The sequence below is a fragment of the Helianthus annuus genome, chromosome 5 (assembly GCF_002127325.2).
Source record: "Helianthus annuus cultivar XRQ/B chromosome 5, HanXRQr2.0-SUNRISE, whole genome shotgun sequence".
NCBI classification, from domain to species: domain Eukaryota; kingdom Viridiplantae; phylum Streptophyta; class Magnoliopsida; order Asterales; family Asteraceae; genus Helianthus; species Helianthus annuus.
Window position 1 is genome coordinate 108,867,609 of NC_035437.2, and position 26,036 is coordinate 108,893,644.

At 40.0% G+C, this 26,036-nt stretch overlaps 1 protein-coding gene across 1 annotated transcript; it reads right to left on the reverse strand.

Annotated features, from left to right (window-relative positions):
* Positions 1-607: 607 nt before the first annotated feature.
* LOC110943452 lies at positions 608-1,449 on the reverse strand. Its single transcript, XM_035989943.1, has 2 exons — positions 1,282-1,449; positions 608-1,111 (listed from the first exon to the last, which is right to left on the reverse strand). The coding sequence occupies exons 1-2, from the start codon at positions 1,447-1,449 to the stop codon at positions 608-610; spliced, it is 672 nt and encodes a 223-aa protein (XP_035845836.1).
* Between the last annotated feature and the right edge of the window lie 24,587 nt (positions 1,450-26,036).

Sequence of the window (26,036 nt, forward strand, 5' to 3'; positions counted from 1 at the left end):
CGAGCTAGAAACTAAGCTAAAAGGTTTTAGATACAGTTTTTTTTATATAACTAGTGATTTTCCTCCGCGCTACACGGCGGAACTCAGTTGGCATCGGTTCAGTTCGTTCCGTTACAGGCACCCGCTATAGCAACTAAAAGAGGAAATTAAAAAAATAAAGTCGTGATATGCCCAAAAGGATATTGACCCGTGTTTTATATCAATTGAAAACCATAAAAAAAATATCGGTTCTGATACTAACAATATTGGTACCGATGTTCGGTTGAAATCGTTTCGGTTCATCACGTATCGATACTCGTGTAGTTTACGATTAAATAATATGAACTTTTAATTTTGTTATAGGCACTCGTATAGTTTACGATAAAATAAATAAATTACTATTCATTGTCGGGTTCGGTTCGATTTACTACGATAGCGCCTTTAATAAAAATCAAAACAAATATAGTATTAAAACTTTAGATTTCTATTCATCGAGACTTTCTTTTAATATATATGAATATAAATAAATGAAACAAAGGGGCGTTTCTTTCCTCGATAATTTGTAAACGCCTATGACCGATATCTCGAATGTCTTAAAGGCGTCGATTCATCTCTTCGAAATCTTGCTTCAATATTTCGTGATTAGAAGAAGAGGACTCCGCTTTTTACCCTTATTTTTGGCACTTCTTCTACCCGACGGTCGTTCCAACTCCAAATTTTCCTCGTCGTCTACAATAATATTTAAATCGACGTTGCGAGCATCTGAGGTTGGTGTGTCCGGGTCAACCGACGATGATGTTTTGGACCGCTTTGATTTACGTCTAACGCTAGACGTCATCGTCGGTACGTTTGCCCATTTGGGACTTCCTCTTAAAGGCTCCCAACATCTCAAATAAGTGAAAATGCCTTTCGTAGCATTGTATTCTTCCAACGCTTTTGTTATAACATTAGCGTCGTTTTGGCCGCTTTCCCTGTTGTCCCAATTGCGTTGAAAGACCTCTTGAAACTGCTGGCATTTCCAGTTGATATCTCGAAATGGAATCTTCTTTGCGGTAATCTTCTTCTTTCCCAATAGCTTTAAAGAACGTTTCACAAATCTTTTGCCAAAAAACCGGTAATGTTTGGTAATTTGCTACAAAGAAAATAAAAAATTATAATGTAATATTTTACAAAAAAAAAAAAGAAAATAATAATACTATGGCCGAATATAATGTAATATTTTACCAAAAAAATAACTTTTTAAAACACTTACCAACATCAGGGGCCTCCGATATATCTAGCCACGCACGTGCCAACGCGTACTCCTCGTTTTTCGTCCATGCTAGGTAGTCTCCTTTTCCACGAGGAGCGGTTATATCTTTTTTTTTCGTGAGACCTTTTCCCACGTTTGGATCCCTCGACAAAGGGCTCGGGTTCGGGTTGTGTCTCTGGTACCGTTTCTATCTCCGGAGACGGTTGCGAACCGCCCATGTTTTGAAAGGTTTGAGGAATTGGAAAGAATGGTTGGGAACTGGCCGATGCTAATATTTGAGCGTACGCGAATACGTTAGGACCCATCTTCTGTAGGTTGAAGCTCGGTTGGGATTGCGTGGTGTTCGACCGATATGCATTGGGGTTACCTGGTCTCGAAGGCACACCGAATGGAGGTCGGAAGGGATTCATGATTGTGGGTGAAAAGTGGAGAAGTTTTTAAAAAATGGAGAGTATAGGTGAAAGGTTTATAAAAAATGAATGAAAAGTGGGATTTATATAGGGTTTAATGTTGAATTAAAAAAAATTATATTTTAAATGCTGTTACCGTTGCAACGGTAAAATTTTGAAAAAAGAGCCGGGGCACAAGCGTTCTTTTTACAATGCCACACAACAAAAATCCAAAAAAACGCCCGGGGGGGCCATGAACGGGCGTGTTTGGGCGTCTTCGGGCAAAAAAAGCCCCAATTTTACACGAGTACGGGTGGTCTAAATGATAAATTTTTTTTATTTATTGTACTATTTGTGTGTTTTAAATGGCATAATACTTTGGATTAATTTATCAAATTGAAAACTTCTATTCATTCAATCAGCTTGCTAATTAAAAAAGGCCCCCCTTATTCCCACACCCCCTATATCTTATTTTCACATCCTTAGTGTATACGGGCCGTATACAAAATATAAGGCCCGTATAGAATGTTTTTGAATAGGAAAATGCGCAGAGAATGTTTTTTTGATTTTACTATATACGGCCCGTATATAGTTATACGAGTCGTATACATGTTTATACGATTTGTAAATTGTATACGGCTCAATCGAATTATTTTGGTAGGTTTTTGATATTACCAAATGTATACGGGCTGTATAACTGTATACGGGTCGTATCTATGCGAAATACAAACCGCAACCATTTTTTACTACGGAAACGGTGGCTATGCGAAATACAAACCGCAATCTTTTGTGACTATGGGAAACACAAGTTTTCTTTTTAAGTTTGATGGATGTCCGTTATCTCAGTTGAGGCTGGCATTGTTTAAATCTGAATATAAGTAGATGTTACGTGTAACTTCATTAAACCAAGAACAAAGCCTATTTCGAAACACATGTGTTTGTATCAGCGTTGTTTATCACCCTGTGTGAGCATTGGAAACCCGACAAACAGTCTTGACAACTGTGACAGCTTATCTATCTGTGTGTGTCACATCCATCCTGTTATAGCAATCGATATGATTAATTTTTGGTGCGTGTGTAGTGTAGTATATTTTTATATATATATTTAAGCCCTTTTTACACTTTTAGCCAAGTTTTAAATTTATAAAACACGATATTCACTAACACTAAACACACATATGGGCAAGTGCACCCATCGTGGACGTAGTATAGTGTTGGTAAGATACCGAGGTCGTCCAAGGACACAAGAGCTTTTAATACCGGTTTATCCTCAACGTCTAATCAAATCAAAAAGTTAGAAAAATGTTTTAAACAAAGAAAAATAAAAACTAACTAAAATACTGAAAATAAAAATAAAATAAAAACAGATAGACAAGATGAATCACTTGGTTCCGACACGTGTATTAGTATAACCTTTGATTATTTTCGCACTTTTGCACTTGTTTAAGAGATTATCTTAGTTATTGTAGTAGGCCCCTCTTTTGAAGGCGACGTTACCCTCAACCCAGTAGTTTGAGTCAGCAAGGATACAATCCTAAAGGGTCGGATTATTGGAAGATAATGAATTAAGTTATTAATGCAAATTGTGGTAGGCCCCGCTTCTGGCGGTGACGTTACCCTCGGCTAAGTAGTCTGAGTCAACAGGGATACAGTCCTAAATAGCCGGGTTATAGTATTAATAGTAGTTAACTTATGAGGGGGTCAAAGAGTTTGGATCCCCGCCATCCAATACCTATGGGCATTGAAGGAGATCCTACTAAATTTGACCCAGGTCCCAAGCAGGACCTCTAAACGCTGAACAAGGGCAAGACCCTTACCAAACCGTTCCCTTAACCCCCGACCAGGTAGCCAACATACCTCCATATAGACCGTGGAGATATGAATGGTTAAAATCTTTTATTTTATATAGACAGTAAAATAACGCCAAGACACCACGGACAAACGATAAGGAAAGATCACCTTCAACATAAGTAACTAGTTATTAAAGTCATTAATACAAAACCAAATAAAAAGTGCAAAAGATTAAAAATAAAAAGTATTATACTAAACACTTGTCTTCACCAAGTGATGTAAGAGACTTAGGCAAACATGGCCTTGATTGTCAAGAACTCTTACGATCAATCTTGGATCCCGAGACGACTCACACACTCTATGATGGACAATGGATGATGGTGGTGGATGATGGTGTTATGGTGGTGGTGGGTGGTGGATGAAGTGTGAGAGAGGTGGTGTGCCAAGGGATGAGAGAGAATGAAGCCAAGCTCCTCTATTTATAGGCTGAACAGAAGGCTGGACACGGCCCCGTGTCCGCTGGACACGGCCCCGTGCCCGCCTGACACTCTCTCTCCTCATTAATTGTAATTGCGAATTACAATTAATGCGCCTGCTGTACTTTCACCACGCCCCCGTGCTCGCTGGACACGGCCCCGTGGTGGGCAATGGAAGCTTCTACTGGTTTGTCTTTTCTGCTGTTTCCTGGGCACGCCCCCGTGTTCGCTGGACACGGGGCGTGTTCAGACTCTGTTTCTTCCTTTTTGCTTTGGGAGGTGCCGTTGAGGGTCCGGGCAGTCTACTTTTGTTCCTTTTCTTGTATTTATGGTAGAATTAGTGGTCTTTTTGCTTCTTTTGTGATTTTGAGCTCATTTCATCCTGAAAATACAAAAGGAAGACAAAAACACTCTTTTTCCAACATTAGTACTTAAAAAGGGTTAGTTTTATGCCTTAATTGATGTGTTCTATATGTTGCATTTTACACACATCAAATACCCCCACACTTGAACTTTTGCTTGTCCTCAAGCAAAACTCTTTAAATGCGGCTTACACTCCCAAATGGAATAGGTAGAAGAGAAGTTTTTTAGCTTGTCCTAGAGTGTCGGGAATCCAAGGTTTTTATAGGCTTTATTTTTATTTATTTACAATCCTATTCGTTATGATTTATTTTGAACTTTTCATAAGATAAACTACTTAGTTGGGCATAACATGCCTTATTAAAATTCCATTTATGTACAAGTTCACATACCTCACGGGAGATCACTCAACACTCGGCCGAAGGTGTATATTTTAGTGAATCACTCGAGAGCGGCACGGAACTTACGTATTTCCATAGGCTTGCCAAGCAATCAATCCTCCTCCTTTTTAACTTTTTACCTTTGTAAATATCAAGAGGACTTTTTGGGTGAAGGCTTGGGTTTAAAGGTGGGTGGTTGGTTAGTGGTTAGTAAAAAGGCGAAAATCGTAGCAAGCGTCGGTTTTCGTAAAATACCTTGTTTTTAGTGACTTATTATTTTTGAAGTATTTCTCCAAACAAGCTTTTTATAGCTTTTGTTTGTTTTTTGACTTCATCATCATTATTTTTTTTTATTATTTTTTTTTTGATGTCACATGAAAGGGCAAGTTGACGAAAAACCGAGCTTGTTACTAAAATAAAGGGTGAAAAAAATGAAAAAGGTTTTTGGTGGGTAAAAATGGTTTTTTTTTTTTTTTTTTTTTGGGGTAATGAAATGAAAGGTTTAGGCTCAAAGGGGCTATCTAGGGGGATTTTGGGTAGGTAAAAAAAATGAAAAAAATGGTTTTGAAAGAAAAAATAGTTAGTCCTAATGTCTCCATCATTTACTTACTTGGGTTTAAGTTGGTAAGGACTGGGAATGTATCGTTGTGGCAAGTTCTAGATTTGTAAGGACCGAGCGACTATTCACACAAGAAACGAAAAATGAGCATTTAATCTAAATATGTGTATTTTTATGCTCAATAAAGGCTCAAAACTCACTTTTGTGGGAATGGGTTTTTAAATGTGACCAAGCATATATAATCGAATTTTAAACTAGACTTGTTATGCCGTTTCATAATTTTCTTATGTTGGTTCCTTTTTTTATCACGACGCTATCGGTTGTAAACTTGTAAAAATATAACCTTTTTAGAACTTGTTATTCCCAACTTAAACTAAGACAAGTAAAAAAAATGAAAAAGTTTTTGAAAAAATTTGGGGTGTTTAGCGGTTCCAATAGAGTTTTGTGTAAGGCTTGTGTTTAGGATTTTGCAAAATTTCAAGGTTTTAGCATCCCCCCACACTTAAATTACACATTGTCCTCAATGTGTCCAAAAAAAATAATATTTTTGGTTGATTAGAATGTATAAAAGTATGTTAAAAAGCAAAGATATATGTTAATGGCATTCTAGACACGGCCCCGTGTTCAGCGGACACGGCCCCGTGGTGAACTGCCAGTAACGAAAACTTACAGAAGGTGGACACGGGGGCGTGTTGGGTGAACACGGCCACGTGTCGGGCAAAAAATTGCAGGTCAGTAGCCAAACAGCAGATCTGGGAGATGGACACGGGGGCGTGTCGGCTGGACACGTCCCCGTGTGGACAATCTGTTAGCCTGAAAAATAAGGTTTTCTCCCGGTTTCTCCATCCTAGGGCTGCAAGTGCTAATGTTTAGCACTCTAACCCTTGCATTGCACCTGTTAATCATTCAATACCAACCAACCAAGCACAAACCATCCTAATTTACCATTGTCAAACATTATCCAAACATAAAATAAAAACAAAATAAAGATAAAAAGTAGTTAAGGAAAGTAAATTGTTCGACAACTGGCACGCAGGCCATGAATTGTTTGATGGATAAGAAGGGCAATCAAACCTGTGGGCTCATCACCAGCCAGCCCCTTGTTCCTCCCAGCCCCCTACTCCATGTCTTCATCACTACCATCACCTCCACCCCCTTGCCTCGCCATGTACTCCCGGATGCTACCGATATCATCTTGTATATCGTTGACGCTGCGCTCGATAGCTCCAACCCGGTGGTATGTGTTGTTGGTGAGGTTGTAGGTGTTCCTGGTGCTCATAAGGTTTTCCTGCAAAAGATCATGTAAACTTTGAAAATTAGGAAAACCGCCTCCTTGAGAGGAGGATTGACCCGGATCGCCTTGGGGTGGGTATTGGAAATGTGGAGGTGGTGCATGAAGAACTAGAGCCTCCTGCGGGTTCCATGCGTAGCCTTGCGTCCTCTGAAAGCTCACCGTCCCGTCCTCCGCTTCATAAAGCAAGTTCATGGCTCGGCAAATATGATAATCGACCCGTCCCGACCATGGACTCCTTTCGAAGGACCTTGGGATATTCGTGAAGTGCTTGAAAAGACGGTACACCCATCCCCCGAAGAAGATTGGTGTAGGAGCAGAGGCAAGGCGGTTCAAGTGCATGTTTCGCAGTAGGAAGTAAGGAACATCGAGAGGCTTCTGGTTGTGGATGCAGTGAAGGACAACCAAATCTTTCAACCCAACAACGCCACTACTGTCATGGCGTTGGTTCAGCGAGTACGTGAGGAGCCTGTGGATGTAGCGGTATAACGGGTCCCTCAGTTTGGTGCTCTTTGTGCTGCTCGGGTTGTAGATTCCTTCACCTATTTGAGCCCATGCGGCTTGGCGTTCGGTTGCATCCAAGTCTCGTAACCCCCCTGTATTCTCTTCATTTCCTGCTTCTTCATCATTGTATAGCCCGATGATAGCTCCAAACTGCGCCATGGAGGTTCTATAGGTGGTCCCTCCACATCGAAATTCAACCGCGTCATGATCAAACGGTTCGCGCCTCGAGTTGAAAATGAAGGTGCTATAGAACTCCATCGTGCATTGATGGACCGACCGAAGTTGGGCAGTCAATGCGACGTGCAGTGGGCCCCTCGCAATGTTGTTGAAGCGGTCAAGTTGGTTCACCATGGTTAGCAAATCAGTACACGCCCGCCTTGGGTATTCTTCCGGTCGTGTTTGTAGAACCTCGTACCGTGCCCTAGCATCCAGTTCATTTGCGCCAAACCTTGTGAATTTCGACATCTGAAAAGAATACATAAAAAGTTAGTACGAAACCAGGAAAATCGGATTGGAAACTGCAAACAGTGGGCTAGACACGGCCCCGTGTTCAGCGGACACGGCCCCGTGTCCAGGCGTCTGTAACCCAAAAATTCCATTTTTCGTCCCGGTTTCGAAAACCTGAAAATTTTTAGCCCAATAGTAGCAGTTTCCCCCGAAAATGAAACCCTAAGTGTCATTTTTCCCATAACAAACCGTTTACCCTTTCAATTTCGTGTTTTTCGGTTCAAGAACAAGGGTTTGGGGTTTTATTTGGAAATCGGACAAATCTATCAACAATACTTGTCTATTTACTTTCTACTACTCTATTCTAAACTAATACTAACAATTTTCATCAAAAATTTTGAGTTCGATCCGGATGAACATGAAGAACCCTAGATTTTTCCCAAATTTTTGATGTTTTAACTACATGCAAGTAACTAATCTAACTAATAAGAAGGATAGAATCATACCTTGACGTTGTTAGATTTGGTGGTGACGTTGAAAATCTGCAGAAAATCGCCTCTAACCAGAGAGTTTTCGGCTAAACGGGGCGTGTGGAATGGTGTAACTGATAAGAAAAGAGGGTTTTATCCCGACAGTCGCCTCGACACGGCCCCATGTTCAGCGAACACGGCCTCGTGCCGGGCGAAGTTTTTTGAATTTTTTTTTTTGCTCGTGTGCATGCCCCTTATTTCCGAAAAATGATTTACCGCTTTTTAAACGTACACTTACCTGTAACATGTCGGGTACGAGTTTATTCGTTAACCGTCTGAAGTGAGATCTCCTCTTCCTCATCCTCAATGGATCCTCGGTAGAGTTTCAGCCGTTGGCCATTGACTTTAAATGGTGTCCCATTTCGAGTTTTAATTTCTACTGCACCGTGTGGAAAAACATGGGTGACGGAAAAAGGTCCTGACCACCTAGATTTTAACTTACCAGGAAATAATCGAAGTCGTGAATTAAACAATAGAACTTGGTCTCCAACCCGAAATTCATTAGATTTAATATATTTATCATGCAAATTTTTCATTCTTTCCTTATAAATTTCGGAGTTAGAATATGCATAATTCCTAAGTTCGTCTAATTCGTTTATTTGACAAAATCGATTTTTACCGGCAACTTCTAAATCTAAGTTTACGTTTTTTATTGCCCAGTAGGCTTTGTGAGCGATTTCTACTGGCAAATGACAACTTTTTCCATAGACGAGTTTATATGGGGTTGTGCCTATAGTGGTTTTATAAGCAGTTTGAAAAGCCCATAAAGCGTCGTCTAATTTATCGGCCCATTCTTTTTTATTTATTCCTACGGTTTTTTCAAGTATTCGTTTTAAACCTCGATTAGTCACTTCGGCTTGCCCATTTGTTTGAGGATGATATGCTGTTAAGACCCGGTGATAGACCCCATACCTTGTTAATATTTTTTCTAGTTGATGATTGCAAAAATGGGTACCTCTATCACTTATTAAAGCCTTTGGTGTCCCGAAACGAGAGAACAGCTTTTTCAGAAATTTTACCACCACTCTCCCATCGTTTGTTGGAAGAGCTTCGGCCTCTGCCCATTTAGACAAGTAATCTACTGCCACAAGTATATATTTGTTTCCCTTTGAAGGTGGGAAAGGTCCCATGAAATCGAGTCCCCACACATCAAAGATTTCACAGACGAGAATGCCATTTTGAGGCATTTCGTTTTTGGAAGAAATATTACCTGATCTTTGGCATGCATCACATGTCTTTACAAGGTTTTGAGCATCCTTGTAAATGGTCGGCCAGTAAAATCCTGAATCAAATACCTTTCGTGCGGTACTTGCGGCACCATGATGTCCTCCGTATGGACCTTCATGACAATGATGGAGAATTCTTCGTGCTTCATTACCATAGACACACCTTCGGATGAGCTGGTCAGCACACATTTTGAAAAGATAGGGGTCTTCCCAAAAGTAATGCTTTACATCAGCAAAGAATTTCTTCCTTTGATGATGTGGCCATCCTTTGGTGACTACACCGCTAGCTAAGAAATTAGCGTAGTCGGCATACCATGGTTCTTGTCTACTCTCTATCATTTCCAGGGATTCTGTGGGAAATTTTTCGTTGATTTGCTCGTCCCTGGTTGTCTCCAAAGCTGGGTCTTCTAAGCGTGAGAGATGATCTGCAGCAGTGTTTTCTGCTCCTCTTTTGTCCTTGATTTCAATGTCGAATTCCTGGAGGAGTAGAATCCATCTTATCAAACGGGGTTTTGCGTCTTGCTTCTTGAAGAGGTACCTGATGGCTGCATGGTCTGTATAAACTACAGTTTTAGAAAGAACAAGATAAGAACGAAATTTATCAAAAGCAAATACCACCGCTAGTAATTCTTTTTCTGTAGTTGTATAATTTTCTTGCGCATCATTAAGAGTTTTACTAGCATAATAGATTGGGTGGAAATGTTTTTCTTTTCTTTGTCCCAAGACTGCTCCAACAGCAAAGTCGCTTGCATCGCACATGATTTCGAATGGAAATTTCCAATCTGGCGCTATCATGATAGGTGCATTGACTAGCATTTCCTTGAGGGTTAGAAATGCTTGATTGCATTCTTTGTCAAAGATGAAAGGTGCATCTTTTTCAAGTAATTTTGTTAGAGGCCTTGAAATTTTTGAAAAGTCTTTGATAAACCTTCTATAAAATCCGGCATGTCCTAGGAAACTTCGGATTGCTCGCACGGAGGATGGAGGAGGTAATCGAGAAATAGTCTCTATTTTAGCTCGATCAACTTCCATTCCTTCGCTTGAGATTTTGTGACCGAGTACTATTCCCTCTGTTACCATGAAATGGCATTTTTCCCAGTTAAGGGCGAGGTTAGTTTCCTCACATCGGGATAGCATTCGTTCAAGATTATCGAGGCATTGGTCATATGAGTCTCCAAAGATGGAAAAGTCATCCATGAAGACTTCCATTGTCTTTTCGATCATGTCATGGAAAATGGCGACCATACAACGTTGGAATGTTGCAGGCGCATTACATAGACCGAATGGCATGCGTCGATATGCAAAAGTTCCGTAGGGACATGTGAAAGTTGTTTTCTCTTGGTCTTCTGGTGCTATTGGTATTTGAAAGTAACCTGAAAAACCATCTAAGAAACAATAAAATTCATGACCGGATAATCTTTCTAACATTTGATCAATGAAGGGTAAAGGAAAGTGGTCTTTCCTAGTTGCTTCATTTAATCTCCTATAATCTATACAGACTCTCCATCCTGTGACGGTTCTTGTTGGTATTAATTCATTTTTCTCGTTAGTTATCACCGTCATACCTCCTTTCTTTGGGACTACTTGGACTGGACTTACCCACGGGCTATCGGAGATAGGGTAGATTAGTCCGGCGTCGAGTAGTTTGATGACTTCATTCTTAACCACTTCTTGAACATTGGGGTTCACTCTCCGTTGTGGTTGAATTACCGTTTTGTAGTCATCATTCATTAAAATTTTGTGCGTGCACATGGAAGGGCTTATTCCTTTAATGTCTACAAGCTTCCAAGCGATCGCGTTTTTGTGTTTTTTAAGTAAGTTAACTAATTTCTCTTTTTCTATATTACTTAATTTAGATGAAATAATTACGGGTAAACTACCATCTTTGCCTAGAAAAGCATATTCCAAACCTTTAGGAAGTTCTTTGAGCTCAATGGGTGGGTCTTTAGAAGACACCTTATTTTGTGGCTCCTTTAGATCAAGAACCTTAAAAGTTTGTTCTATGGCTATCTCTTCCTCGACAAAGTGGTCCTCTTTGTTGGTTGTATCGGGTGGTTCAGCTTCATCCTCAATTAGGGGGCCATTGTTGCCAAAAGGATATTTCATTGAGCGCTCAAGATCTATGCTCCTTTTGAATGCCCCTAATTGAAGAGGTAGATTGTTGAATTTCCGGTTCTTCAAAGCTTTATGAGTTTGTACAAAAGGTTTTCCCAAGACTAGAGGAGCGTCATCGAGGATGACAAAGTCGGTTGGGATTACCATTTGATTTGTTTGAACCAAAACATCCTCAACTACACCGATTGATTTTATTACTTTCCGATCGGATAGAAAAATGGGTATTTGAAGTGGAGTAAAATCACTAATACTTAATTTTTCAAAAATGTAGTTAGGCATTATGTTAACACAAAGATCTTTATCAATAGTGATATTACTAATAAACGAATTTTGAAAGAAACATGGAACCGGTGTAATGTTAATTTCAAAAGGGTCTTCTTTTATTAGCGAGGTTTGATCATTAGTTAACTTAACGCTTACTAAGTCTTTGATTTTAGCACTAGTGTTTAACTCTTTTAAAAACTTAGCATGAGGGGTTATTAAACAATGGTTTTCGAAAGTAGGTGACAAGAGGTTAATTTCTTCAAAATTAGACTCTTCTTGAATTTTAACATTGTCGGACTCACCTTTTTCTTTGTTTAATTCATGTGTCGGTTTTTCACTTTCTTGTTCTTCCATTTTTACACTTTCAACTATCTCTACGTTATTATCATTTTTTAGCTCTTCTCCTGCGCGGGATTCCTCTTCCCTTGCGCGAGATTCTTTTATGCAACGTTCGATAGTTTTAATGTGTTCTAATATCCTATTGGTCACTTCGGTGAGATTGAAAGAATTTGGATCCTCAAAGCTTGAATCCGGTTGCTCGATCCTTGGTTCCTCATAATACTCATATGAAGTAGATGGTTCACACCATTGTTCTTCATTGTAAGTATATGATGGATAAGGGTCGAAACTTTGTTCTTCATAGTACTCATATGAGGTGGGTTGTTCACGCCATGGTTCCTCATAGTAAGAGTATGAAGGTGGTGGCTCATATGTTGAATCTTCAAAGTATGAGTATGATGGCTCATACCTTGGTTCATCAAAATATGAGTATGAGGGAGTAGGTTCATACCTTTGGTCTTCATAGGATGTGTATGAAGTTGATGGCTCGTACCTGGGCTCCTCATAATGGTTGTATGAATTGGATGGTTGATATGAAGTATTATATTGAACCGAGCGTGCGTTACGACAATTAGTGCAATAATTACCCCTATAATCATCCTCATCATAGGTGTAGTTGTAACCTCTTGAGTATTGATCCATAAGAATCACTCAACAGATCACAACTGAGTCTCGGGACCAGAAAACAAAAAAATAAGACGGAAACAGAAGCTGGACACGGCCCCGTGTTGAGTGAACACGGCCCCGTGTTCAGGGACTGTATCTGGGCGTTTTAATTAAAGTTACTGGTCACGTTGAGCACGGGGGCGTGTTCAGCGAGCACGGCCCCGTGTTCAGACTCTGTATCTGGGTATCTACTCTAAAAATATGCAGCACGGGGGCGTGTTCAGTGAGCACGGCCCCGTGTTCAGGCTACTGTAAATGCAAAAACTAAACTAAAATGCAGAAAAATGCGCGCGTTTTAAAAAGGTTTTGAAAAACTGATTAGGCCGTCGATTTTAAGCTTTCTTAAAATCCTTGTGTCCCCGGCAACGGCGCCAAAAACTTGGTGTGTGTGTAGTGTAGTATATTTTTATATATATATTTAAGCCCTTTTTACACTTTTAGCCAAGTTTTAAATTTATAAAACACGATATTCACTAACACTAAACACACATATGGGCAAGTGCACCCATCGTGGACGTAGTATAGTGTTGGTAAGATACCGAGGTCGTCCAAGGACACAAGAGCTTTTAATACCGGTTTATCCTCAACGTCTAATCAAATCAAAAAGTTAGAAAAATGTTTTAAACTAAGAAAAATAAAAACTAACTAAAATGCTGAAAATAAAAATAAAATAAAAACAGATAGACAAGATGAATCACTTGATTCCGACACGTGTATTAGTATAACCTTTGATTATTTTCGCACTTTTGCACTTGTTTAAGAGATTATCTTAGTTATTGTAGTAGGCCCCTCTTTTGAAGGCGACGTTACCCTCAACCCAGTAGTTTGAGTCAGCAAGGATACAATCCTAAAGGGTCGGATTATTGGAAGATAATGAATTAAGTTATTAATGCAAATTGTGGTAGGCCCCGCTTCTGGCGGTGACGTTACCCTCGGCTAAGTAGTCTGAGTCAGCAGGTATACAGTCCTAAATAGCCGGGTTATAGTATTAATAGTAGTTAACTTATGAGGGGGTCAAAGAGTTTGGATCCCCGCCATCCAATACCTATGGGCATTGAAGGAGATCCTACTAAATTTGACCCAGGTCCCAAGCAGGACCTCTAAACGCTGAACAAGGGCAAGACCCTTACCAAACCGTTTCCTTAACCCCCGACCAGGTAGCCAACATACCTCCATATAGACCGTGGAGATATGAATGGTGAAAATCTTTTATTTTATATAGACAGTAAAATAACGCCAAGACACCACAGACAAACGATAAGGAAAGATCACCTTCAACATAAGTAACTAGTTATTAAAGTCATTAATACAAAACCAAATAAAAAGTGCAAAAGATTAAAAATAAAAAGTATTATACTAAACACTTGTCTTCACCAAGTGATGTAAGAGACTTAGGCAAACATGGCCTTGATTGTCAAGAACTCTTACGATCAATCTTGGATCCCGAGACGACTCACACACTCTATGATGGACAATGGATGATGGTGGTGGATGATGGTGTTATGGTGGTGGTGGGTGGTGGATGAAGTGTGAGAGAGGTGGTGTGCCAAGGGATGAGAGAGAATGAAGCCAAGCTCCTCTATTTATAGGCTGAACAGAAGGCTGGACACGGCCCCGTGCCCGCCTGACACTCTCTCTCCTCATTAATTGTAATTGCGAATTACAATTAATGCGCCTGCTGTACTTTCACCACGCCCCCGTGCTCGCTGGACACGGCCCCGTGGTGGGCAATGGAAGCTTCTACTGGTTTGTCTTTTCTGCTGCTTCCTGGGCACGCCCCCGTGTTCGCTGGACACGGGGCGTGTTCAGACTCTGTTTCTTCCTTTTTGCTTTGGGAGGTGCCGTTGAGGGTCCGGGCAGTCTACTTTTGTTCCTTTTCTTGTATTTATGGTAGAATTAGTGGTCTTTTTGCTTCTTTTGTGATTTTGAGCTCATTTCATCCTGAAAATACAAAAGGAAGACAAAAACACTCTTTTTCCAACATTAGTACTTAAAAAGGGTTAGTTTTATGCCTTAATTGATGTGTTTTATATGTTGCATTTTACACACATCAATTTTACAGATTTTTTTTCTAATTAGCGTTGTTAACTACCAAAAGAATGCATACACAAATAGTTCTAGTGGACGAAGCAAAGAGACCGTTGTGTATATGAATCACGTTTTTTTTCTAATTAGCGTTGTTAAATACCTAGAAATTGATATGGTGAGTTGGTAATCAAAATCAAGATGTCAGACAACGTGCCTTTCGAGATCCAAGAGGAAATAATCAAATGGCTTCCAGTAAAATCACTGATTCGATTTCGATCAGTCTCCAAATCATGGAAAGCTGTTGTTGTTATTGTGCCTATCTTGGTTGTTCAGTACTTTCATGATAATAAAACAAGAAATAATCAAACGGCTTCCAGTAAAATCACTGATTCGATTCCGATCAGTCTCCAAATCATGGAAAGCTGTTGTTGTTATTGTGCCTATCTTGGTTGTTCAGTACTTTCGTGATAATAAAACAAGCAGGCATTGATTTTGCCAAGATTGAAGGAAAGAATGTGGCCATAAGCGTTGTGGATTCTCAGCGTTATTCGAATGTAAGTGGATCGGGTTCTGCTAGTTATTCGGAATGTTTCGAATCATCACAGAAGACGTGTCGGGTTCTGCTAGTTATTCGGAATGTTTCGAATCATAACAGAAGACGGATGAGGTTTGCATATTCAACCTCCGTTGCTTCATTAAAATTACAAAACACGATAAAATGTTGAGGAAACCAAACGTAGACGGAGATGATAGGCCTGGTAACCGGAAGAGAAAAAACCCTAGTGACGTCGTCTACGATTATGAACGGATATTGGCCATTATTCGACCGAGTAATCAATTGTATTTTTTTAGTTGCTTCTCTTGTTAAGTTTCTGAACCAACCTAAATCCACAAATTCCAACAGTTTCTTCGTAGATTCCATCCGATTTGCATATTCAATCTTCATTGCTTCATTAAAATTACAACACACGATAAAATGTTTGAAAATTGCATCAATTCTCCTATATCAACATACTCTTCTCCAGACGCTATGTTGTTATGAATGACATCTTGAGAGGTCTAGTTAACTTTCAGATTCAGATTCAGATTCAGGAAGCATATGATTTGTCAAAAAACATGGTCAACGTAGTAAAATGTGAGCTTTTACACCAACTATATCGAAATCCACAAATTCCAACAGTTTCTTCGTAGATTCCGTCCGGTTTTCAAAGCCGGTTGAATCCACAATCAACGTACACAGGTGCAAAAGAATGACGAGTTATTTTCAGTTATTTCTGTTGATCCACAAGTTCCATTGTTTAAATAAGAATCAGGTTCTCAAGACAAGGATCGTTCTAATAGATTAAAGAGAATAAACCATTTTTTACCAATTTTTACCCATAGTATACGAGCCGTATAACAATATATGGCCCGTATACAATCATCGTATACATTGTATACGATCGGTAAAATTTTTTTTTACCGAGAGTATACAGCCGTATAAACCGTATACGGCCCGTATACATATGGTAAAAAATGGTAAAAACCTCTTTAATCTTTATATAGTGTGTGATTTGACCGGTTGTATTAAGTTATCTCTGTTGAATTCGATTTCAACAAATCTTTTCCTTTTCCTTCAATTTCTAGAACATTCTCCGTAACATGAAGAGAAAAAACCGCAGTGACGTCGTCGAAGATTATGAACAGATTAAATATAAAAGTGCCAAGAAAGAACTATAAGCAGAAACTCACCTGATAACAAATAATCAGTTCAAACTTTCAACAATCGACATCTGATAATGGCTGATGGTTCTTCGTTGAGGAAACCAAACGTAGACGGAGATGATAGGCCTGGTAACCGGAAGAGAAATCAATTGTATTTTTTAGTTGCTTCTCTTGTTAAGTTTCTGAACCACCGAAATCCACAAATTCCAACAGTTACTTCGTTTTTACCATCCGGTTTCCAAACTCTTTCACTCAAAGTTAATATTCACTGTGGTGGATGCAAGCATAAAGTTAGAAAAATACTCAAGAAGATTGAAGAGTACACAACTGAAGGTTTAGGGTTTAGGGTTTAGTGCACGAAAAGTTTCTGAAGGTTCAGTGCACGAAAAGTTTCTTACGAACGATATGTATCAGGAAGCTCAACTTGAACGGACGATATGTATCAACAACTTGTGAGTGGGAATATGGCTATGAAGAATAGTATGGATAAACAATCACCGGTACGGATTTTGGTGTTTTGGTAGGTTGAAAGAGGTGAATGGTCCTTGTTTTTCCATGTATCAACAATCACCGGACGATATGTATCAACAACTTGTGAGTGGGATCGTTGTAATCATCACAGAAGACGTGTCGGGTTCTTCTGCTAGTAGTATGAGTCTGAGTCCATTGTGGTTCATGAACGTATTGTTGAAATCGTCCATCACTTAAGACCTTGAAAGATTTGTTGAAATCGAAGAAAAGAGTAACTAGCAGAAGACGTGTCGGGTTCTTCCAACAAATTGTGTATGTGCTTGTGCTGTAGAAACCGGTGATGAACTTGTGCTGTAGAACGTTGTATTCTTGTCTTTCAGTTATTTCGTTCGTATTGAACCAAGAATCATTCTAATCATCACAGAAGACGTGTCGGGTTCTTCTGCTAGTGATTCAGAATGTTTCGAATCATCACAGAAGACGTGTCGGGTTCTTCTTCTAGTAGTATGAGTCTGAGTCCATTGTGGTTCGTGAATGTTTCGAATCATCACAGAAGACGTGTCGGGTTTTGCTAGTAGTATGAGTATGAGTCCATGCGACGGACACAATTCTTTCAAGTTAAATCCACAATCAATGTATACAGATGCAAGAGAATGGCGAGTTCTTTTCAGTTATTCTGTTGATCCACAAATTCCATTGTTTAAATCAGAATCAGGTTCTCAAGACAAGGATCGTTCTAATAGATTAAAGAAAATAAACCAATTTTACCATTTTTTACCCATAGTATACGGGCCGTATAACAATATACGGCCCGTATACAATCATCGTATACATAGTATACGATCGGTAAAAATATTTTTTACCAATCGTATACGGCCGTATAAACGGTATACGACCCGTATACGCATGGTAAAAAATGGTAAAAACCTCTTTAATCTATTAGAACGATCCAATAAACGAAGAACAAAGCCTATTTTCAAAACACAGGTTCATACAGTGCTGTAATAGGTTGTGGTTCAGCCAAAATGACATCTAGCATTACTAACGGTTCAAGTAAGTGTCTAAAATTTTGAAAATTCAGGTTTACCTTGTTAGTTTCTCAAACACTAATAAACATCTGCTTCCTGAATCTGAATCTGAATGTTAACTCTTTCACTCATAAACATCTGCTTCCTGAATCTGAATCAGAATGTTAACTCTTTCCTTTTCATGAGGTAAAACCGGTTTCAACATCGAGGGTTGTATCGGAATCAGGCGTTGGAAGGATTGTAGTAGTAGGACATTGGTACCACTGTGAAAGTTGCATCAGGAAGCTCAACTTTAACAGACCGGTTATTCGACCGAGTAATCAATTGTATTTTTTTAGTTGATTCTCTTGTTAAGTTTTTCTGACCCAACTGAAATCCACAAATTCAAGTCAAGGATCGTTCTAATAGATTAATGAGAATAAACCCTCGTTTCTTCATCTTCATCTTCATATTCAAGAACAATGATGAACAGATGATGTTTTTTTTCGTAGAACGTGGTTGATTGCGGTGGTTTGGGTCTAGGTTGTCAGAGAGAGAAAAGGAGGTGAGATAGTCTGATACAATAAGGATGTTGGGAATTAAACGCATGTACGTGACAAAACAAGGATCGTTCTAATAGATTAAAGAGAATAAAGCAAGGATGTTGTGAATTCGCATAAACATATATTCGTTTCATAACCTCCTCCTATAAATCAACCACAACTGACAAAGAGCCTGTATTAGAAACCATCCTATGTCTTTTACCAACCAAAGAGGCAGCAAGGATAGATAATACTTCATTTGTCGAGAAACCATACTGTCAATAAACTACCATCTTTTACTCATAAACCCTTGAATCTCAACGCTTCTCTAAAAGAGCCTGTATTAGAAACCATCCTATGTCTTTTACCAACCGAAGAGGCAGCAAGGACATATAATACTTCATTTGTCGAGAAACCATATTGTCAAGAAACTAACATCTTTTAATACTTCATTTGTAACCGTAAGGATAATGCAAATTTGTACGTAAAGATCTCTACACAAACTGTGTATGTGCTTGTGCTGTAGAAACCGGTGATGAATTTGTGTATCTAAATCAGGTTCTCTGCCTTAGATTGGTCATTCCTTGTGATACATGAACATTGTATTCTTGTCTTTCAGAAGAGTTGATATTGAACCAAGAATACTTCAAACATTCTAAACCCCATGTAACACCTCGAATTTTTGTGTCCAATAACGTGTTAACACGTGTCATTTGTTTACACGTGGCATTAATAAATGAAAGGACTAATTATGACAAACCTTGAAAGTGTATAAATTCGAGGGTTATAAATGTCAACAAGGGTAAATATACTGTATAGTAACCCTAAATAATGCTTGTACCTTCAAACGAATAGAACATAGATCGTACGGAAGCGAAACACGAAAGAAAGTGAGAGATTACAAGCTACAGGGGTTAACTGTGTCAACATGTTTAATTATACCTCTGAGTGACCCTTTAACGTTCCCAAGGCTTTGTAACGGTATTATACACTCACCAAAATATAATATATAAATTTCGCGAAGTTTCGTTATGAAACGAGAAAGTTACGATCGAATTCGTAGGAGAAGGGTTAAAAGCGTCAATAATGAAAGTTAAGGCTTTCCAAATAATTAATAAACTAACCGGGGACTTAATAATGCGGGTAAATAACACGAGGCCCCTATCGGTAAATAACCGAGGGCCAAACCAAAGTTACCCCTTCAAAACCGAAAGCTCAGGCAAATCATTACGAAAGATTTCGTTATTAATTACCAGGATTTCGTAATCATTTCAAAAGATTTAAAATTTCTGGAAACCAGGCCTCTCGCGACCCGCGTGATGGTTATGGTTAAGTTGAGGCGGGCCGCGAGCCTTCTCTTTTACACGCCTGATATTCAAATTTTAGGCGACCCGCATTAAAATGGCATGGAACTCCCATGCGGGCCGCGTGGGACGCCCAGATGCAGAAAGTTGTAACATCTTGCCTTTTGAGCATTATGAACGACCAAGAACCAATAAATGAGGCATGGGTGCCCCCTACTCGACCCATAATCCTCCAAGACACCTGCCATTCATCCAAGGGCACTTGTAGACCCTTGTGTGATGATCTTGGACCATGACATTGGCTATAAATAGCAAGGTTATGTCCATAAGTTCATCACAACTCAAAACACTTCTATCTGATCATTTCAAGAGCATCCAAGTCTTCTTCTTTGCTCTACAGACAAGTCTCAAGCTTCTGTAAGTGATCTAACCCTTTGTGGTTTCACATTTCCTTAGTAAATAGCTAAAAACCAAACCGTCGTAACTACGGTTTGACTTTACAATAAATCAGTGACGGTTCAGTCTTACGACGAATCAAAGATAGTTATGAGTTGGTATTTATGTGGGTAATAAACCCCAAAAAGGGTTCCCCCTGATCACCACTCTAACTATGTCAAATATCGAGTCAAACGCGCACTTAAAAAGTCAACAGAAAGTCGTTTTGCCATTTTGTGCATAATCTGTAATGTATGTGCTATGAAACCTGTTTTGATAATCATAAAACATGATAATAAGTATATAAACTTGTTTGCGCTCGTTTGAATCGACCATTTGCTATATTGAACCGGTTCGGAGCCGAATGTCGCAAAAGTTTGACTTTTGCTTTGACTTCAGTTCTGACCCGTTTTAGTGAGGTATAGATATGCCTTAGGACCCTCTTAGGACCAGGTCACATATGGGTATAAACCGCTGTGATCGGTTCATGAGTTATCCGAGTCTTTTGCGCATTTCCGTTAATCGCCTAAAAGTTGACCGTAACGCCATTTTGAAAATAAAACGAGTATTTCGGACACGTGAACGGACCAGAACCTTGCTTATTAAAATATAAGCATGTCCTTAAAGTTTCACGTCAACCCGATGTCTAGAATGAGAGTTATGCTAAATAGCGCAATTAAAGTAAACTTTGGTAATAAACGGCGCAATTAGCATAACGCCTATCTAAACCAAGATTTCGACACCAAAACTTTTACCCACTGTATTAGAATAATATTTTGGGAATTTTAAAGATTTTTAATAATTTTTACCTCGCTCATAACCTGCGGTTATGGCCACGGTTCGGTAAATACCGAATATGCCCTTTTCGGCCAAAACATGAGTTCTACAAGGTCTTTTGACCCGATTCCAGTTGCTACTGGTTCCAAATAATAAATAAAGTATTTTAAGCTTTATAAGCTGTACGGGAAACTCAGATTTCCTGTAGAACTCGAAAAGCTCTTTAAAAGTCTTTAAAATGACCGAAAAGCCCCTACGGGGCGTAATATTAACTAAAACTCGTTACGGGCATCACGGAAGGTATCCTACTGATACCACAACCTCTTTAAGGCATATTGACTTAGGAAATAAGCGTACGACTCTCATGGTTAACCGTTTCGCCTATTGCGCGCACGGTTCGGCTTATGAAACTAGTTTTCATAAATTAGCCGATACGGGTCAAATTATATTATTTGGACCCCAAAATCCAGAGTGTGAACCATAAACCCATATAAAACAAGTCTCTGAACTTGTTGGGTCTGAATCGCACTCCATTCTTGGTTTTCGCCTTTTCACGCGATTAAACCATATTCACATATCGGAACCAACCGGTCTAGGCTACGGCCATTATAACGACTCGTTAGGATTCTAAGAGGTTAATTAAAACCTTCGTTCCAGATTAGGAGCCCCAGTAAAAGCTATCGGTGATTTAATCCAAATTAAGGAAATATACTTGCAAAGGTAAATACTTTAACTTATTTCCCCTATATGGGCTTGGGTTACGGTATGTTAATACCGCTTGATTGAGCATTATATTTTTCCATCGCTTAGGTGGTTAATTAAATAATATGATCGGCTCATTTAAACAGTTTTGTTTCTTAAAAGCCTTTGGGGGGTTTAATGACCGTTGTCCCGGATATCCTTGGCATCATTTTACGAAATGGCCACGACCATCGACATCCCGGTGTAGGCGTACACCCGGTATATATTGTCGACACTAAATTAAAAGACGTAGCCGTTGGTTTTTATACTACGGTTTTACGCAATGTGGTGTGTCTATAAATCTTTAACCCGGCACGACCCGGGCTACTGAACGCATAAAAGAACATGTAAAACGTTCACAAGATTTTAATAATTTTCCCAAGTTATAAAAGAGTTTGTGCCTTGTGCATTCAAATCAATTTTAATAAACATTTTCAAATGTGTCAGTTGAATGTATTTACCAGTGTAAACTGACGTATTTTCCCCAAAAAGATTAAGTGCAGGTACTATACGAAATGGGCTGGTATAGGCGTCCTAAGCATCGTACATAGTCTCGCAAACTCGATGCTGCATCTGAATGAACAATATTTATTATTTTGATCCACTGTGGATATATTCAACTTCTGTAATACATTTGATATTACAACCAGAGGTTGAAGTTTATGTATTTATCTTAAGCTTCCGCTGTGCATTATATAATTGTGTGGTTTGACTATATTGTTGCCAACATCGTCACGGTAATCCCCCACCGGGCCCACCGGTGAGACACGTGGAAATCGGGGTGTGACAGGTTGGTATCAGAGCCAACATTGAGTGAATTAAACACTATCCTAATGTGTTTAATCTCAATGACACAATTGCACATACTTGAGTCTAGACAAGAACTTAGGACAAATTCGAATTGTTATTCCAGTTTTGTCTTTCTCTTTTATTATTGGAATTTAAAGTTTTATAAAGCAGGAAAATGCCACCTGTTATATTCCGAGGAAGAGGAAGGGGAAGAAGAGGCAGAGGAGATGTTGTGACTCATCACGATAACGAAGCTGGACCATCAGGTACAAGACATCCTTCGATGACAAGGAGCGAAGAACCACAACGACGAAGAGATCTTTACGAACCCGCGAGGCATTCCACCTCGCACAGCTCGACGCCATCTTATCGGCACTCCTTTGGGCCAAACTCAGAGAATGATCCCAACAACCCACAACCTTCCTTCATACCTCTACAACGTTCGGTATCGCACCGAAATTACGACGACCCTACTCCATACTACATAGGTCAGTTTAATCCGGCTGACTACATACAGGAACCTTCAGGCTTTGTTCCATTAGGGCCACAAGATCACTTCTCCGAAGACCATATGGATGAAGATACTGATCCAGCTGAACCTGCTCGTGGTACGCCCACGCATCCGATAGAAGTCTCTGATGGGTCATCCTTCCATGGCACACCCTACCAGGGACCAGACAGTTTCCAAGCGTTGTTCGACCGACATGAGTGGTACTACACGCCACCTCAACAGACATCTCAACAACCGCGACATCCACAGGATCCCTCTGAGGATTCACGCTTTGTGGCAGTTACGCCACCACCTCCGCCACCGGCGCAACCAGTAATACCTGATCCGCCAAGGCGTAGGAGGACAAATGCTCGTATGTCTACACGAGGAGGAGGGGGTATCCACTTCAGCACTCCTCGACATTCTAGTAGTTGCCACTATCCGCCACTACAAGAAGAAGGACCTTCAAGTCCTATACAGGAGGCGAACTCCGCACCAGCTGCAGCAAATTCGCCACCATTTGGGTATGACCAACCCATACCTGCTTACACGGGTCCAACGGCTTACAACCCGTTCGAACCGTCACAAGCACAATACAACTACGGCTATGAGCGCGACCCATATGTGGTGTCGGCAAGATATAATGCGCGCTACCCTGACGGAGCACATGGAAACATGGGACCACCGGACTACTCAGCTCATGGGTATCCAATACCTCCCAGACCTCCAGTTCCGCATCAAGCGCCACAACCACGATTTTCTCCTCCTGAACAGGAAGAGATACTCCATCGACTAGATCGTGTGGAGAGAGAGTTCGAAGAAGAGAAAAAGAGCCACCGAGGATTTCTCAAAGGCTTGGCGAACCTACTAAAGGGCAAAAAGAAGAAACGTGACCACTAGCCCTTAATAGTTGTACTAATGTAATTTCTACTTTGAAATAAGTCCCTGCGTGGACACTTATTGTATTTCAGTCCCTACGTGGACTTATCTTTAAGTCCTTACATGGACACTTATCTTATGTTAGTCCCTGCGTGGACTTGTCACTTATTTTATACCTCTATGGAGGTATGTACTATTTGAAAGACCCGTTTAGGGCAATATGTAATTGTATTTGAGATTATGGAATGTATGTTATGAGTTTTGTTTTAATATGTATGAAATAAATCAAAACCATTCCTTTTAAATTGATCTGCCTAGATAAAGAATCTTACGAGTGAAACCTAGCCTGGTGTCTTTTAAGATCCGGTCAAGATGGTAGGACTTAATTAAAAGATTCAGATTCCCTGTTAACCGCTGCAAGCACGTTGACATTCATGGCAGATGTGATTCGTTAAAATCACGCACGTCATTCTTATACAATAATCCTTTAAGGATTTCAAAGCCCAACTAAATGATTTATAAACCATGGGTTAAATCACCTATGCAAGTGATCAATCGTATTAAAACATCCATTATTGATGTAGTGCCTACGGGCCAATCTTATTAAAACATCCATTAGTGATGTAGTGCCTACGGGCCAATCTTATTAAAACATCCATTAGTGATGTAGTGCCTACGGGCCAATCTTATTAAAATATCCATTAGTGATGTAGTGCCTACAGGCCAATCTTATTAAAACATCCATTAGTGATGTAGTGCCTACGGGCCAATCTTATTAAAACATCCATTAGTGATGTAGTGCCTACGGGCCAACCATATTGAAACATCCATTAGAGGTGTAGTGCCTATGGGCCATAATAATTGTCTTATAAAGACAAAAGGCAGTGGTAGTCTATGACTCTCTGTCAGAAAGAGATAAAAGAACTACGGTTCAAATCTCTATGCCATTGATTCTCTGAAATCTCGGCTAATGTTATAAAACATTCTCGTGATTAGGCTTTATGCCGCCAATATTATTGTTATAGCTGAAATAGGATATATTCAAATCCTAATATTTAATAAAGTAATAAGTTAACCAAATATGGTCTCTGTTACCATGGTTGACAAATTGTCAAAAAAGACAATTATATAATAAAATTTTGTTATCTTCTGTAACAGATTCAAGTTACAATGGCGGATCCCAATGGAGAGAATAGCCATACTAACGATGATGACTACGACAATGCGCCAGTGCATCTGACAGGCGCACAGCTAAAGGCTCTGATTGACAATGCTGTTCAGGCAGCTCTTGATCGTCAATATACTGAGTCCCAAGGCAGAACCGTGTCAAAACCACCCTCTAAACCAAAGACACACTCCAAACCACCCTCTCAACCCAAGAAAGATGACGACAAACACTCGTCCACTGAGAACAGCGTTCATCGCGATAGAGAATATACTGATGCATCAAATGCTAAGGGTTGCACCTACAAATACTTTGTATCTTGTAAGCCCCGGGAATTTACAGGGGAGAAAGGTGCTGTGGATTGTATCACCTGGCTAGATGAGATGGACACTATTGTGGACATCAGCGGGTGTGCAGAGAGGGATGTGGTGAAGTATGTGTCCCAGTCATTTAAGGGCGAGGCCCTGGCATGGTGGAGGGCGTTGGTGCAGGCATCTGGTAAGTCTGCTTTGTACAAGATGACATGGGAGGAATTTATTGCTCTCATTAAGGAAAACTACTGCCCTCAGCATGAGGTTGAGAAGATCGAGGCTGACTTTGTGTCACTGGTGATGACGAACCTGGACTGCCAGGCATATTTGACGAGCTTCAATACGATGTCTCGCCTGGTCCCATACCTTGTGACACCAGAACCCAGAAGAATCGCCCGTTTCATTGGGGGATTAGAGCCTGCAATAAAGGCTAGCGTAAAGGCCTCTCGGCCGACTACCTTCAGGTCAGTTACTGACCTCTCCTTGTCTCTCACTTTAGACGCGGTCCGTCTGAGGACCCTAAGGAACAAGGAGGCTGAGAAAAGGAAACGTGAGGATGATACCTCACGAAGATCAGGGAAGAAGCACCGTGGAAACGGTGAAGGCAAAAGAGGGTCGGAGGTGAAGAAAGATGGGCAAGCTGGTGAAAGGCCCAACTGCAAAATCTGCAAGAAACCCCACTCTGGGAAATGCAGATTTGCATCAAACTCACAGTCACAATCAAAGACTCCTTCCTGTGGACTATGCAAGTCCAAGGATCATAAGACTGTGGAGTGCAAAAAGATCAAGGATGCAACCTGCTATGGTTGTAATGAAAAGGGGCAC